Source organism: Poecile atricapillus, chromosome W (assembly GCF_030490865.1).
Source record: "Poecile atricapillus isolate bPoeAtr1 chromosome W, bPoeAtr1.hap1, whole genome shotgun sequence".
Lineage (NCBI taxonomy): Eukaryota > Metazoa > Chordata > Aves > Passeriformes > Paridae > Poecile > Poecile atricapillus.
Window position 1 is genome coordinate 60,780,469 of NC_081288.1, and position 16,708 is coordinate 60,797,176.

Consider the following 16,708-nt stretch of genomic DNA (forward strand, 5'->3'; position numbering starts at 1 on the left):
ATGTTGAATTTGCTATTCATTTTTGCTGCTATATCTGGGCCTATTTATTAGGTGGGAGTTAATTCTGCAAGGACAACCTTCAAGAAAAACAATTGCATAAGGGACATAAAGCCATATTAAACATTCCCCTGCAATTAAAAACAGCATTAACAAAAACAATAAAGAAAAAACCACTTAATCTAGCGCAAATTTCACTAAGTAATTTCCATTAAAAAATTGAGTATTAATTCCTGTGGAAAACAGGAACAGCTGACCAGTTACATTATAAGGTTAATGGGATTAATCTAATCACATTCAAAATATGCAATTTTCAGGAGCAAAATGAAATAAAGATTTTGGTAAACTGCAGAACTTTGCAGAAACTATGTAGTCAGCTTCAAAAAATTAAAGAGCTGAGATCCTAGAGCTTTTATGGTACCCAGAGTTCAAGACAAATTATTACTATGCCATTGTTATTGCAACGATCTCTAAAGTTCTACATCCAGGAAAATCTCCACATCCTCAATTTGTTTTAATCCTTTATATTTCCTTCTTCAAGAAACTCTGATTCTGAAGAGAGTGGCAGACAGGGACCAAGTGATATGTTGGTAATACTCTTTTTCATGTTGCTAATTAGTCACTATACAAAATGGGAAAGGTTTAAACCCAATCAATAAAATACATTAAAACAACTGTTGGCAAGAATATACAGAACACATAGTATGATTTTGCAGATTAACAATAATGGAAAATAAAAATTAATTTTAGAGCTCACTCAGTGACAGTAAAAGATAAGATCCATTACTAAACAAGAGTTAAAGTCATTTTCCTATTATAATCACAAGGGTGTGTTTCCCACAAAAAAAGCCCAAATTGTATTCATATCTGTAACACTGATGTCCTTAAATTCAAATAATAAGAATAGGGGTGCACATAAAGGCAAGGGCTCAGGTGTCACTGAAGGACATGATATACTGAGGGTTCCCCAGATAATCGGACACACACCAGCTGCTTCATCAGGCTAAAGCCTTTATTGTGGGGTTTTCTCAACCCTTTTTATAAGGTGTTTCAGTCCTGGTTACATGACTGGACAATAAACCAACACCTCCTTTGGTCCCATTGGTGGGACCAGAGAAAACACACCAAGTACATCTGTTCAGTATTGTTTTGAGAAATATAATCTATTTACAACAAAACAATCCTTGAGAGAAAACTGTTCCCAGGAACTTTTCCCCTGGGAACAGATGAGCCCCTGACAGGCTGAAACTCTCTCAGGCCCAGAGAATCATGTCCACAGCTCAGGTGTCTCTGAAGAGTCATGTAACTCTGGCAAAGAAGGAACGTGTGCTAAAGAAACAGATACCTGCCCATGAATGCATTCCAAATGTAAAGGGATCTTCCAAGCAATATGAATTGTATAAACACTACATCCTACAGTTTTTCTCCACACAACAGCAAGTTTTAGAGGAATTATGTTCAATATCTCTTTACTGAGCAGCCTCCCCTGGATTTGCTCCTGGATGCTTCAGCACTTCCATCCCTCTTTACTGGCAACATCTCTGGTAACATTTGGTACAGGAAACAATATTTAGGCTTGCAAAGAGACATTCACATCCTCAAGGAAGTCTTCACAGAGTATTTATTATTTAGACTATTAAATGTAGATGAATTCTAATTTCTGTCAATGCCATATTCCTTCATAAATAATACAGTGAAATAAATATTTGCACAGGATAGGATTAGATCAGAAGTGCCTAATTCATACATGTCTTTCTACTGACTACAAATGTAATTTAAAGTGACTTTATTTCTAATTTAGACCTGAGTTACATGATTCACTTTATTTCACTAAACCTTAAGCCAAAGTACATAATGTAACATATTTTCAATCTAAGTGGTCTCTGAAACACAAATCATATCTTCATATAATATTTGTACTGAACTATGCAGCTGGGTTAACATCTCTGTTACTTAAAAGATTAGTTTTTGAAAAATAAAGAAGACATTAACTAATATCACACATAATTTATTTAGAAAATAGAAATAACTGCTCACTTTGTCATATAGTTGCTTAGGGTTTTTTTGCAGAACACGGAGAAAACTAGAGTAAGAACTCTGTCATAGTATAATGAACTCAGCTGTCAAATACACTACATCTGTTGTTAAAGATTTTGTTCTGTATGAAAGAAGGGCTAGAAGTTAATAAATTGCAGTATGTCACACATAAAATCCAAGCACAAATCTGCACTTTCAGTGCTTACATTTGAACTTTTTAATTTGATGCATCATCTAAAATTGAAACACATCCCCTGACTATCAGAAAAGTAAGCTATTCAAATTGCAACTTAATTTGAAACTAACTATAGAAAAGAAAAATGGTGAAATGCAATTTTTCAAATGGCAGGAACATTAATGGAAGAAAATACAGACTATTCAGGACTATAAATTACTTCATCCATTTTGGTATTTTTCTTTTTTTTAAATAGTAAGCAAATGTGAAAGTATTACAAACTGACACTTGTATGTAATGAGTCAAAACACACCTCCAAACTGTTCTGGTGAGAGACATAAGTTCTTAAGACCTTTGGTCTTCAAGAATGCTCCCTATCTACTTTCAAGAAAAAGTAGCTGGCCATCACCTCAAAACAATTCTCTGTCCTCTTACATCTTACACATTTCCTCTAGAAAGAGCCGCTGCAGCTTTTACGGTGAAGTAACTCATTTCCTTTCAGACACTCTCAAGTGGTGTGCTAGGGAAGAAGGCACTTGTTACTGTCTCCCAGTACCTTGATTTTCAGATTTGTTAAACTCCTGAGAAATAAATGACTTCGTAAAAGCCACGTGCCTTGGAATTACACTTAAAACAGGTGAGGGTAAAAATGAAAAACCTCAACACTCATAACAAAGAGTAAAACTAAAATATTTATAAAATATTAAGATCTTAAATAATTTTAAATATTTATTCTACTTATATCAATATCAAAAACTGAAGATCCTTGTCCTGTTTCTTATCAGCAAGGTTTCATTTCTCCACTTTTCATTCTGCATTCCAAACAAAATTTCTACAGATACAGTATGTTGGCCGTGTGGAACTAGTCTCCTTCATCAGGGATTTTGAAAATTTCTATCAGTTTTTGAACAACCTATTTCAGTACAAAAAAAAAAAAAAAAACATAACCAAAAAGTCCTGGACAGACTTCCCAATATAAGTCATGGCTACAGGTGTTCTGATTAGGTGATTATGGCTGATTAGGTGTTCAAGGACTACTGCTCCTCCTCAAGTGCTTTGGAGAGAGTAGGGCTTAGTCTCACTGCTGTGATTTATCTGATAATATTAGACTAGATCACATCACAGAATAACATCTGAGTTTCACTAGCAAATACATATATCTAAGCTACTTGTAATTCAAAATCATTGTACTATAGCTAGTAATTTTACTATGTGCCACTGTTCCAAACATCTTGAGGAGGAGGAAGGACTTCTGGGAGAGAGCTAGATGGAAGGAGGCAACAGAAATGGGCAGATTTCAGAATTCAGATATTAAAAATTTTATCTGTATTACTGAAAGTGTATTAATTATTATTTTTAACGTAAGAAAAATAGGCCTACAATATAATCTAAAGAAAACGGAAAGCCATAAAGAAAGAGATAAGTAAGGGTAGTGTTACAATTTTTATTTCCTTTTCCATGCTTCTTAAGCCATTTTTAGAGTACCATATAAGCTGGTCAGAATCTTCCAGTAGCTTTCCTGACAGAGGGCAAGTTCTCCTCCTAGTACTGGACGAGCACCAGTATTAAAAGAAGGATGACCTACAGTCTATCTGTTATATTTCAGTGCAATATTAAAAACTTTCAATAATAATTTCTGTGGGATAAAACCTGTACTTCTAGGACTGTATGTTAAAACATCTTTGCACTGTTGTCTTTAATTTACAATACATTCACATATGGAGACCAAGTCAAAATATTCATGACAATCAAAATATGCAAAAGCTTTTGACAAAGTTGAGTAGGATTGATAACAGAGCAGTTAAACTACTACCACTCACATAATTCTCTGTTCATTAAGCCCTGCATGCAAAAATAAAGTCAGCAATTTTATTATTGCAAATTGGCTCTTCTGAACATAAATGATTCAAGAGTGTTGAATCCCAGCTGTCTGCTACCAGTACTCAGAGATTAAGAAGTGATCTCACGTTAGGTTGCCAGCTATGACTTTCAAAGCCTAAAACAGCAGAGCTTCCAGTTTCTTGAAACACATGACAATATTTGGAACATCTTCCAAAAGTGCTCTCAGCAGGGAATAAAATCACAGCAGTGTTAGCAGTCAGGCTCTTTACAGTTAGAAAGACTTCCATTGTCACAGTTCTTAATTCTTTACAGGTTTTGGTACATCCACAGAAAAGACCCTATTAGCTTCCATACACAGAAGAATGAGGGCACAGGGTGCACAACCACAAAATCATCTAATCATAGAGCTTAGAGAAAAGGAGGGCAAGCATTCCACTGTTCAAAAAACTAATCCTTTCAGAAACATAAATTTTTAATTTTTTCTTTAATTGAAAAACATTTATTTTTACTGCAGGAGCAATGGAAACTTATTTTTTAGCACAGTATATACCACGAAGCTAAATTAAAATAGATTTATTAGTTACACCTCATATAATATGAAGTAAGCACTCCTATACTTTCAGGCAGAAAAAGTAAAATTTGAAAAACTTACATCATAAACTCTGTAAAGATCACAAAAGATGAATGAAATCTTTTTATTCTTTAATATTACTGTGGTTGAGTGTAGAAAGACAGTATGAAATTATATCTCTGATATCTGACATGTTTCTATAGTAGGTCACTTGTAGGAAAGATATTAATACCAAACTTTTTAAACTAAAGCTCATTACTTATATAGACAGCAGAAATGAAATGAAATTAATTTCTTCTAAGCATCTTGTTATTCAGCATTTATCTAAATTTTAATAAGACATACAATTGTGCATGCATTCATTTTGGTAAACAAGTCAATAAAACTTACTTCCTATATATGAAATAATTAAATAATAATTACTTAAAACATTATATAAATAAGAATAAAGCACAGTCACTATCCTGAATATTTTATGGCTCAAGTATAAAGCAAAAGACAATAAATTCACAGGAAAGTAAAAAGAAGCAACACAAAACTCATCAATGTGCCTGTAAGTGCTACTAACAGGCTCAAGCCAACCTGTCAAATCTATTCTGGGCATAGCAAAAAACCAGAACTTAATGTGACTTAGAGCAAAGTAGCTGAATATCTGCATTAGGTGTTCCATTTAAGTGAGGTGGCAAAGTGGGAGATAGCACCGCAGCTCTCTCGCGAGTGCCAGTGGGTGATGAAGCCGTCATCACGGGCTGATAGACCGGCGTCATCATCTGAGATGCCATGGAAGGTGTCAGTATTAGTCCATTAAAGGCCTCAAAAGAGAAAGTGTCTAAGCTTTCCTTGGTGCTCTAAAAGAAAAGGAGCTAAGGGAGATGCAGAGCAAGAAACAAGAAAAAATGATGGACTAAAAAATTATCTTTACAGCTTCTTTGCAGTCTGGGTGAATATAATTGCAGCAAAAATGCATTTGTCAAAGACAAAGAAAAGGACAATGCAGTAATAAAGATGTGAGTTTGTGACAGCATGGGTGAAAATGTCTTTTAGACAGACAGAAAAGCCTATATCTTAAAATTATGAATAAGAAAAGATCTGCAAGACAGGTTCCTTACTACAACTACTGAATATATTTTTGTAGCTCAGCTATGTCAACAAAATGATAACTTCCTTAAGGGAAAAATCTAACAGATAAGCCAGTATGAATTCAACTGTTACTAAATTAATTATAATTACCATTAGCTTATATTCAGTTCAACAGTTGAATCTAGCCCCTGAAGCCTTGTATCTGTAAAAATCTTTCAGCTATCTTGTACATTCCAACAGTAAACTCAGTAGCCATATCTTCTATTAATTTCAAATGTGTTCAAAATCATACATGAATATTTTATCACTTAACAGCATCAGCTATCTACACCTCTCAAGAATTCAGGAGAATTTTGGAATTATGGCTGTAGTTAGGAAAATGAATAACAGCAAGTAAAAGTCTGATACATGCTGATGAGTAGGAAGGTTTTATTATTTGCACATTTAATTACTTAAGCCTAGATAGTAGAAGCTAAATTAATTTAATATTTTGTATTCAAAATGCATGCTTTATCACATTAAAAAAATAATTTCATTTATATTATGCTTCCAGCTTTTTATTTTTTGTTTGGGTTTTTTTTTGTTGTTTTTTTTTGTCTGACACTAGTATGGAACCAGTAAATTAACATAGAATATTCATATCATCAACAGAAACGTCAGAAACCAAGAATGACCTGTTTGAGTCTATAAAACATCACAATGGTTTCAAGGGAAAATCTAAGGCAGGATTAAAATTTCTGCCATTTACTGCCTAGCCATTGTGTTCCCTGCTCCCCCACATGTGAAGCATAAACTGCTAATCTGAACAATGAATAGACTAACAGAGATATCCCAACTACCTCTCTGTACCTGGATTGGTGGGGCCCCCTATCTAGATCAAGAGGACTCTCTAGAAGTGAGAACCAAGAGAGAATAACAAGCCTTAATGAAACCTAAAAAAAAAAATTACTGTTTTCCATAATCTTAATCTTTGTATTATACATGGGCATGAAATATTTGAAACATCACCCTGAAAACATGTCAGTTTAATTTCACTGCTATCAAAAGGTGAGTTGAGGGAATTTGAAAATTGCTGAATGTAATAATTTTTGTCCTCATTACATAGCATTGCATCACACAGCTCATTGCATTAAATAGCAAATTTCAAAATGGGATTATAGCTTACTAGAAAGATTACTGAATAAATAGGACAAAATGTAAGCAGCTTTAAACCCCTAGGAAAATAAAACCATCTGATATTTTGTACTTAACAAAATAAATGGCAGTGAGAGCAATAACTTGTTCAATTGATTAAAAAGAAGACAACTATCATAATGACTTTTCATCTTACAATGAAAAAATTATTTCATTATGCTATTTGAAACATGAAAAATAACTCTACAGATATAAACCAAATACCAAGCAATTTTCAGGTTGTATCACTCTATAGTATGAGTCCAGCTTAACGTATTTAATTTCAAAGTTTATTCCTCTGCTACATGACAATACACAATAAAAAGTTCCCAAAACTACAATCACACACATTGTGTGTCTGTAACAAGGAAATATTGAGGGATGAACATTTGGTATCTAAGTCAATTAATCTGTTCATATCAGGAAGAATAAATATAATACTTTTACCGACTGCTCGGTTGTAGATATACTTAAAAGACTGAAAACAAGTACCTTAAGAGCAAAGACTATTTTCTGTCATCATCCTGTCTGAAACATTACTGATGTATACTTCATCAAATAATAAGAATAAAAGTGTTGCATAACCAATTCCTTCAAAATTGGTCTTTCACTCAAAATCTTTTCAGTGTCTCTTCTGGCACAGTGCCACACAGGAAGTTCTTGAGAAATTATTTCAACTTAAAATTCCTATGAGGTCTGTATTTCTACTGAAAGAAGTCAAACAGACATGTGAAAGAAGAGCAGGAGTTTTCACAGCTAGTAGAAAAGAACAAGGCCCTCTGACTGTTAGGAGAGACTTCCCTTATTGCTTTCATATGCAGAAAAACAAATACAATACACGCTATTTGCAAGAGAAATTACTCAATGCATGTGATTCTTGATACAGTTTAAGGAACAAAAAACTTCTGTACAAAATGTACTATAGCTATGACTTCTCAATAATGTGAATTCAATGCAATCAGAGTACTCCAAACAGCATATACTGAACTTCCCAATTTTCCAATGTAGTTTAAGTGCTTATTACTTCAACGACTAGGCAATGATCTACAGCTATTACTAACAAAGCAGAAGAATAATGGATATTATTCTTGCCTGTGGGACAGAAGTATCATTTAGAGAATTGATAACACTTTAGTTTAGCCATTTTAAAAGGTCATGTTACACAATAAAGAAGGCCAAGGCTTTTAGTGATAACATATGATGGTGATAAAACCAGCACAGATCTACAGATCCTCAAAATTACCAATTGCATTTCTATGCTGTAAGCAATCTAAAGCAGTGTGATAAATGCATTCCAATGTATTCCTGATTTTTGTACTTTATATTCTAGTTTACAGTTTACATGGCCTATAAAGAAATTAAACCATACAGAAATACCTTAATTATTAAATAAGTAAACAAATCCGAATGTGTGTAAGTAGAACAAAACCAGTCTTCATAGTATTATACCATGGTGTTACTTACTTGAAGCATAGTTGAAATGGATTTGGTAGAGAGAGGAAAATTATGCTCTTTGATGCAGGAAATCCACATGGAAAATTTAATAGGGAGGATTACCAGTGAACAATTGTAATTGAGAGGTATGGATACCAACATTAGAGATGATTTTGACAAAGTACCATAAATTGAGAAAATCTGACAGTGTTAGCAGGTAGTAGAAATTAAAGCTGTTATGTTGTGCCCTTAGGGATTTATTCATTTCAAAGACAGGCAATGACAGCTCTGAATAAATCCTTTCATGAAGATAAAATAGATTGAAATGATACACAAATTTGCACAATGGTTCATTTGTAGAGGGCCACAGAGTTCAGTCAGCTGGAGAGAAAATAAGCTGGTAATGGGCCATTTCTCCGGGGTAGGCAATGGTGGGGGCTTTGCAGCACAGGCTATTCACATTCAGCCTTCAAACAAGACTTTAAAGCCTTTTAGGCATTCAGTGTGTACCACAGGGTAAAATTCAATATAAATATTTCTATGAAAGTGAACTGTCACCAGTTCACAAAAATGATTGGACTTCTATGGATGTATGCAAATGATTTCCTAATCTACCATATTCAAATCTTCTTACAAACAACTTCCTGACATGCTTTTTGCTGGAAGGTTGTGAAACATAGGGGCCTGAAGTCCTTTTACCTCCTAATGAAAATCAGGCTCTTTATTTTAAAAGCCTGCTTGTCCAGCTTTTTTAAAAGAATGAACGTGACCTTGTTAGAGAATGTTATATTATACAGATGAGAAATTACAAATAAATACTTCAGTGATGCATTTAAGATTAAAAAAATCCAGTTACCTTTTCAGAAAATCTCTGTGAAATACCAAGATAACAGCATCTCCAGAAATCATCTTCTCAAAGTCTGCCTCAGTTAAAACAGCTTTTTTTTTTCCAGTGTGGACAAAGAAAACATCTTCTACTGCTTATAGTCCACCAATTCAGGTCTAACAGTTTTGGAGAAACTCTAACCAACAGTAAGGTATTGTCAGCCTTGCTGCTCCTATTTTATATAAATTCATTTTATATAAATTCATCCCCAAGTAATGTTAGGAAGGTAAATCTAAGAAATGCCACCCTGTGCTTGAAAAATATTCTCTTCACTTACTTGAAAATCTTTCTCCTCCAGGATCTCTTTCCTCCACCTGACAAGGAAGGCAGCACAGACGTACAAGTGGAAGTGAGAAAAACCCTCTGGTTCAGACTAGAAAAAATAAAAATAGATCATCCTTTCAATACACAAATAAAATACTTTTGATCTCCATATGCCTCAACTGTATTTTTATGACATTTACCTCTAACTACAAATGCCAGCTTCATCTGTCTCTCTTTGTATCACAAACATGCTTGCATTAAATCTATGCCAAACCTATTCATTGCTATTATCTGTAACGGGGACAGAGGTGAGGCAGTTTCCATTTCTCATATTTAAATTCATTCTTTACTGATGTGTTTTCCATTTCTGGTGTTATCCATTAGCTTATATCTGGTATGAAATACTGTACTGTCCAGCTCAACACTGCTGTGTGAACATGTTTCATCTCCATTATTAAGTCACCTCTGCTACCAGCAGTAGCTTTTGAAGTATAAATTTTGATAGTGGAAATTAATAAGCATTGTAAAAATAAAAATATCTTGTATTATATTGAACTGAATTAGATGTTTTTACCATAGGAAGAAAAACTACACATAAGATGAAACTTTTACAGCTCAGTTTTGTATTCAGATCTGTAGCTTTCTGTTCTGGTTCAGGTCAGCAGATTCCATCACTTTATAAAACTCCCCTAGAAATTAGTATTTTAAAATTTCACATAAGAGTTTAGAAAATTTTGTGATGAGGTCCTTAAAAGACATCAGTAAGTTTTTTCATATTATCAAATTAATATTGTATTTTAATTTCTACACCACTAAGAACCAAAAAAAAAAAATTCATATTAAATTATCAATGTTATGACTGTGAACTAATGTTATGTAAAACCTCATCAAAATAAAATTTGGAAATAATAATTACAAAATTAAACTATATAATCTTGAAAATTGAGGTATATTTAAATGATGATATCTATATAATTTACAAGATCTAATTACAGTGCTTTAAAAAATAGCAAATTTTTTTCATATTCTCTGCTGGTCATTTCAAAACTGAAGCTTATTCTTTAGGAAAATAGAGTGTTCTTCTCAAGTATAGTGAACTGATACAACTCCTTACATAAAGCATAACATGATAAAATACCTATTTTATTGCTATTTAACATAGAACTACATGGTATTTAAAATTCATGCAACAAATAAACTTCCCAGCTATAACAAGTGATGAAGGGAAAATATTCTCCTACTACGACTTTTCCTTCTCCTCTGTTCTTGACTGATAAAAGAGGACGGTGTGCTACAAGAGGTTTGTAAAACACCTTGTTAACAGCTACAGAAACTACAGACCATCTGGTCCACCAAATCAGAAAGGTGCCAGAAAAGACATAATGCCAATTATTTGCAGCGAAGCTTTTAACTTTAAAAGTGTACTTGGAACTGAAAATAAGAATTAGCTCATTCTGGAAATACTTTTAAGGAATTGCAGAAAAATTATCTGGACATGTATAAGAACCTGTACTTTGTCTTGTGATTTTTTCTAGGTTTTTATCAGCAATAAAAGTTTGTTCAAAATGAAGCTCTTTTAAATGAAACAAAATAGGTTTAAAAGTGCAATTCATTAGAGAAAATCCCCTATAGATTTAAAAATTCATCATGCTTCAGAGTGAAGTCCAGGTACAAAGTATTTCCAATGGATAGTTTTAGACAGTTTTAGAAATTGAGTAAAACAGCTAATGCATAATTGCCTTTTCTAACACCTGATACCTATTATACTTTTCCATTTGCAGCTTTTGAAGTTGAAAACAGTTTGATCTCTAAATGTACAGAAATGCAGACTACCAGCTAAAAGCTATTTAAAATCAAGTATAAACAATGACCTTGATTTAAATATTTTAGAAAAAAATCTCAAGGCAGATGTACAACCTTCCATAAGACTTATTCTGAACATACTACAGACAACTCTGAGCACATTATCCAAGAACCATCTGTCACTCTCAATAAAAATCATTTAGATTGTTAACATCACAAATATCTCATTGCCCTGAAAATTCTGCATCTCCTCTGTAGCTGAAATGAAAAACGTTCTTTGGATTGCACTCCCCAAACTTCTTGATTTAGACAACCACCAAACGAATGCAAATTCTGTTGTATGACAAGACTGATTATTGTCTTGTCAAGGATTAGTCTAAGCAGCCTTCCACCCTGGATAATTCAACATTTAGGGAGCGTAATGCCTCATGCTGTTATATTTGTTTTTATATAGAATACAAAGTTATTGTTTAAATACTCAGAGTAATTAAAGATATGAAACCTCATCAGGGTTAGGTATTAAACCACATTTCACACTCGAGTAATAGCTCAGACACAAGGACTTCTAAATGCTCAATAATTATAAAATAATTATATATAAATAATATATATTTATATATATAATATTTATATATAAAAAAAATAAAAATAATAAAGCAACCTTAAGAAGCTCCATTTCTACCACATTATGAAGAGCAGATAGTTTAGGTGAAAAGAAACTTAAATATTTTTTGCAAAAGTATCCAAACAATCTGTGGCAGAAACAGAAGCCAACACACTAACATCATGAAAAGTGGAATATGTTTGGTGGCTGCTCCTCCAAGTTCTGCATTTTTGATGAGCCAGGAGCCTTGACTTCCTAGGCACAGATCAATTCACTGATAAAACAGACTCAAGAGTTCCAGTCTGAGAAGAAACACAGCAAGAACACACCAGAGAGGTCCATCACAGTAACTAGCCTCTCACCAGGAATGACCAACAGTAGATGGAGTATATTGCACTCCTATACTCAGATGACTGAGTATAGGAGTGCAAGATATAGCAGTACCTCCCCAGAATACTCCAAGTTTCCAAGGTTTCATGCCTAGAGATATCCTAAGAGAAGCTGCAGAATAAATCCATTTAATAGGAGTTAATGGATTTGTCTTAACTTCCTAAATCTTTTTGCAAGCATAAGCTTTTTGGTAAAGTCCTAGAACAAAGAATTCAAAAACATGAGCGCATGCCATTTGGCATGTCAGGTTTAAACTTGCTAGTTTCATTCATAGTTCAGAGATTTGCAGCGAAAGAGTAGGAATCACTTCCTGTTCACTTTCTTCAATCCATTCATATTTCCTTCTCTTTTGCAGACAAGCTGTTTTGCTTATTCCACAGTTATTCATGTACCAGTTCCACCACCTTTGCCCAGCCTTCTTAGGCATCCTTTCCTGTAGTTTTCTCATTCTGAAATAAGGTCTGAACTGTATGTAGCATGTAAGTGGTGGAAGGAATATAACTCTCATAGTGCTCATAATGCTATTTTGTTCTCATTACCTTTCCCAGTAATTCCTAACCTTTGGGGTTAGGACTGCTACTGAGCTTGACTGTAGGACACTCCCTTGAGTATAACTCCCATAGCTATACCAGTAAAGCTAGGATTGGTCCAAACACACTATGTCACATTATACCTGTCCACACCAAATTTCACTAGTTATTTATGCCAGGCTGTTAACAGAAACATGAAGTCCGTTGTTGTCCAGCTCTCACATTTACTACCCTTAGTAACATGGTGTTGTCACAACTTTGCTGTCTCAGTTGCTCCTGTATCCCCTTTTTATCTCTTCAGCAGAAAGAGTTTAAGCCTCATGACAAATTGCAAAAGAACTGCATGTTATTTCCTTTAATTTTGAAACTTGCTTGCTCTTAACATTTGTTATCTATCTTTCAGGCAGTTATTATTCATACAAGGGCATTTCTTTGAATTCCACAGCTGGTTTCCTTCTTTAATAACCTTTAGTGAAGAACCCTCTTCAGTGTTTTCAATATTCTTCATCAACTTGGTACATGTGTTCACTGGTTCTTAAGCTTTGTAAGGTGTGATTTCTCCCTACAAAAATCATGTCAATACTTTCTTAAAATAGCATATTTAGTCATGGTGAAAGAACATTACAATCAAGTTCAGAGAATTGAAGTCACCTTAATCTTGTCATTCTAAAAGATACGGGAACACTTTGCAGACTGCAAATATTTTTATTGTACATAGCAGCCTATCAGCTCATGTGGGATCATAACCTTCTCCGCTTGTCAGTTTTCCAGTCAGTTATATGATGAAATTTAAATTATTTGAAAAGTGCTAAAAATTTTATTCATTTTACGTGTTAAAGAGTTTTTTACAGTTAGATGCAAAAATACCTATGAAAAACACTTTTGCTGAGTTTGCACATTTTGGATTGTCTTGTATTGTTGTTTTTGCTCACTAGGACTATTCCCAAGAGGATGATCCTAAAAGCAGTAAGTGACCAGGAGCACTTGTCTAAGCTGAATCCAATCTCACCATAAAAAATCAACAAAGTTGGATCTTTTATGCTTTAAAAAACCAAAACAAACAAAAATAAAGCATAACCTATAGGTAAGGCCTACAAGCAGCTGTTTCTAATGCAAACATCCATCAATTAACATGAAAATTTACAGGCAGGTTTGACCTTTGTATAAAAAAGATCCGATTCAAACATATTTCATAACTTTTCAAAATCTTTAATGGAAAGTAACATTTACAGGTCATAACATCAAGCTACAAATACCTGCCGCAGCCAAAAACTAGGCAAGTATCTCAACCCTTAGAATTCACTAAATCCCTCATAAAAGAGCTATTTAAAAAAAAAAAAAATACAAGAACCGTGTTCACATAAACAGTTTCTGCTAGGCATGTTTTAAAAAATTACTTATCATACAATCTTCCATTAGATTTGGAAAATTTATGCTGAAAATGAGGTGAAGATCACTTTTCACAACAATTTAGTCATTGGCCTCTCTGATCTAATCAACAACAACTTGGCAACAATTCCTAAAATATGACTTGTGATATAAACCTCTGCTGTGAAAACCCAGCCACAAAGAACACAAACCACTGCTGGAATTTTTTTGGATCAATACCTTGCCCTGTTGGAATGCTCCATATGGCATGCAAAATTCATGTTAAGACTGTGAATCAATGTCAAATATAAATGGATGCTAGTGATAATTACTATTTACCCAATTTAACCACTCTTCAACTAATAATTTCGTTTTATGAAGCATCTTTCATATAAATTTCCACATGACCTTGTATTTTCAGAATGGAGTTTTAATTACTGCCCTCTTCACTTGCTAACATGCTCAATTCAAATAGATTAAAAAAATAACTAACAAAGTGTGCATTTGACTTTTTTGTCCTAGCTTTTCCAGAATAAACTGTGGTGGAAAACAAAAATCAATGTTTCTCATTTGGTTCTTTTAAAGAATTCACCATGAAGTTTTTAAAGATTTCAGTCGTAACTAGGATGTCAAGTGGATTCTCACTCAATGAAACGCTTTCACATCCAACACTGAACTGAACTGTCATCCAATTTTTCCTCCTCTTGTATGATGGTTTATTACCTTTGCACACAGGAGTGTTGCTAGATTTTAGCAAAGGAATGGAACTTCTTAGGCGACTCCCTTAAAGCTCCTTCTTGCTGAATTTGGTATTGACAGAAGAAAGTGGAGTAAAGCAGTTTTCATGCAAAATGCCTTGGATACAAATGCAAGATGCTGAACTCTACACATGGAGAACACTTTGCAACACTTATTTCTAACATTATTTTGAAAAGAACCTAGATCGACACAGAAGCATTATGGATAGTGAGACTATCAGAAAACATAATTTCTCTCATCTCCCATGTTAATAAGCCTCTTGTTATTTGTAGTGAAGAGTGACCATGAGTTGCTCTTTGTACTTGCTGGAGAAACTATTACTTAATCTACTGCTTTGTATTTCTACAACTTGAAAAGGTAAACAACTTCCATTTTTCCTAGTAGTTATAATACATAGAACATAGCAAAACAGGGATGTGGCAATGTGAGCATGAATTCTGCCAGCGATAGATCAATCACTGTGATCTTAGATAACAATAATGAGGGCTATACATAAAACCTCAATCTAATATACATATTTGTGGGCCCTCTAGTAGGAACAAAAAATTACTTTGCAAATTGTTTGGCAATGAGAACAGGAACCAGCAGCAAGAACTAATGAAACTATTCCAGGTTGGTTTCAGTGCATTAACAACTAGAAGCCACATAACATTATCAGCACACATTAATAACAATAGATAATTTACACTGTTTAGATTTTAGAAAGCAGTTGATTACTTACAGCTGTATTTTCTTTGTTCACCATAGCTGATGTATTAAAAACAAACTATTTAGGTTAGAGCCATTAATATGGTTCCTAATTATCTTACCAAACCATGACACAGTGTAATGACTCAAAGTAGCGAATCTCTGTGTAATTAACACTGAACACCACTAAGTCATTTACTTCCTCCAACAGCATGAAATACAAGCATGCAATTCATTCTGTATCTCGTGTATATAAAGGTGAAGCATATACTTCCCTACACACCTTAGTCCTGAGTATTTTCCTCAGAAAAGGCTTAGGCAGACAGGTCACACAAGCTGTAGGAGTGTGTGAGAAGACAACACTACCAACTGCCTTTTCAAAAACTTCCACATGCTTGAAAATCCTAACTCTCCATCTATTGCCCAGAAAATTCACTTTGTATTTTTAATTTGCTGAGATTACTCCACCTGAACTTAAAATCTTGCAGGTGTGAAGTTAGGGAAGTATTGAGTTGTTATGGAAAGTCTGAGGAGCAATAAGGATAAACCCAGAACTAGCTAGCTGCCTCCCCGCACAGATGAAGTTGCAGAAAAACTTTCCTAAAAGCTGCAGGCTATTTCTTTTTCAATAGCTTATATGGCAGATTTGACTAAAAACACCCAGCCAAATATTTTCAAATATGCACATTTGGGATACCAAAATTTCAACTTCATCTTTGTTTCACCACTCAATGACAGAAAGAATATGCATTGCAAAAACTTCTTATATTTTACGCTAGGCTGAAAACTGACCTTCAATTATTCAGACATGACTGTCCAGCTAGAAAGAAATTTATTTTGAAGTTTCCTTCTAATTAAAACCCCATTCATTCTATCTGAAATTTAATTTGTACTTAAACACTCAAATTCTGTCTTAAGACATGACTTGACACCAATTAGCTGGCCAAAATGTGGTGGGAAAAAAAGCAAAGTTTGTCACACTAAAATCAACACTGCTTTTAGTCACAGAATTCCATTTAAAAGTATGATTTAACTTAAAAATCCAGATCATTAGTAAATATGTGCTGAAACTGATTTAATTCTGAAGTACTTTGCTGCAAAGCAAAAT

The 16,708-nt window shown here is 33.9% G+C and overlaps 1 protein-coding gene across 1 annotated transcript in view; it reads right to left on the reverse strand.

The window, feature by feature from the left end:
* The window catches only part of LOC131591881 (TBC1 domain family member 22A-like), a 141,869-nt gene that overhangs the window by 22,714 nt on the left and 102,447 nt on the right, over nt 1-16,708 (reverse strand). Inside the window, exon 12 of the mRNA XM_058862990.1 lies at nt 9,473-9,568. Coding sequence (XP_058718973.1) covers nt 9,473-9,568 — 96 coding nt within the window. The remainder of the gene's footprint in view (nt 1-9,472; nt 9,569-16,708) is intronic.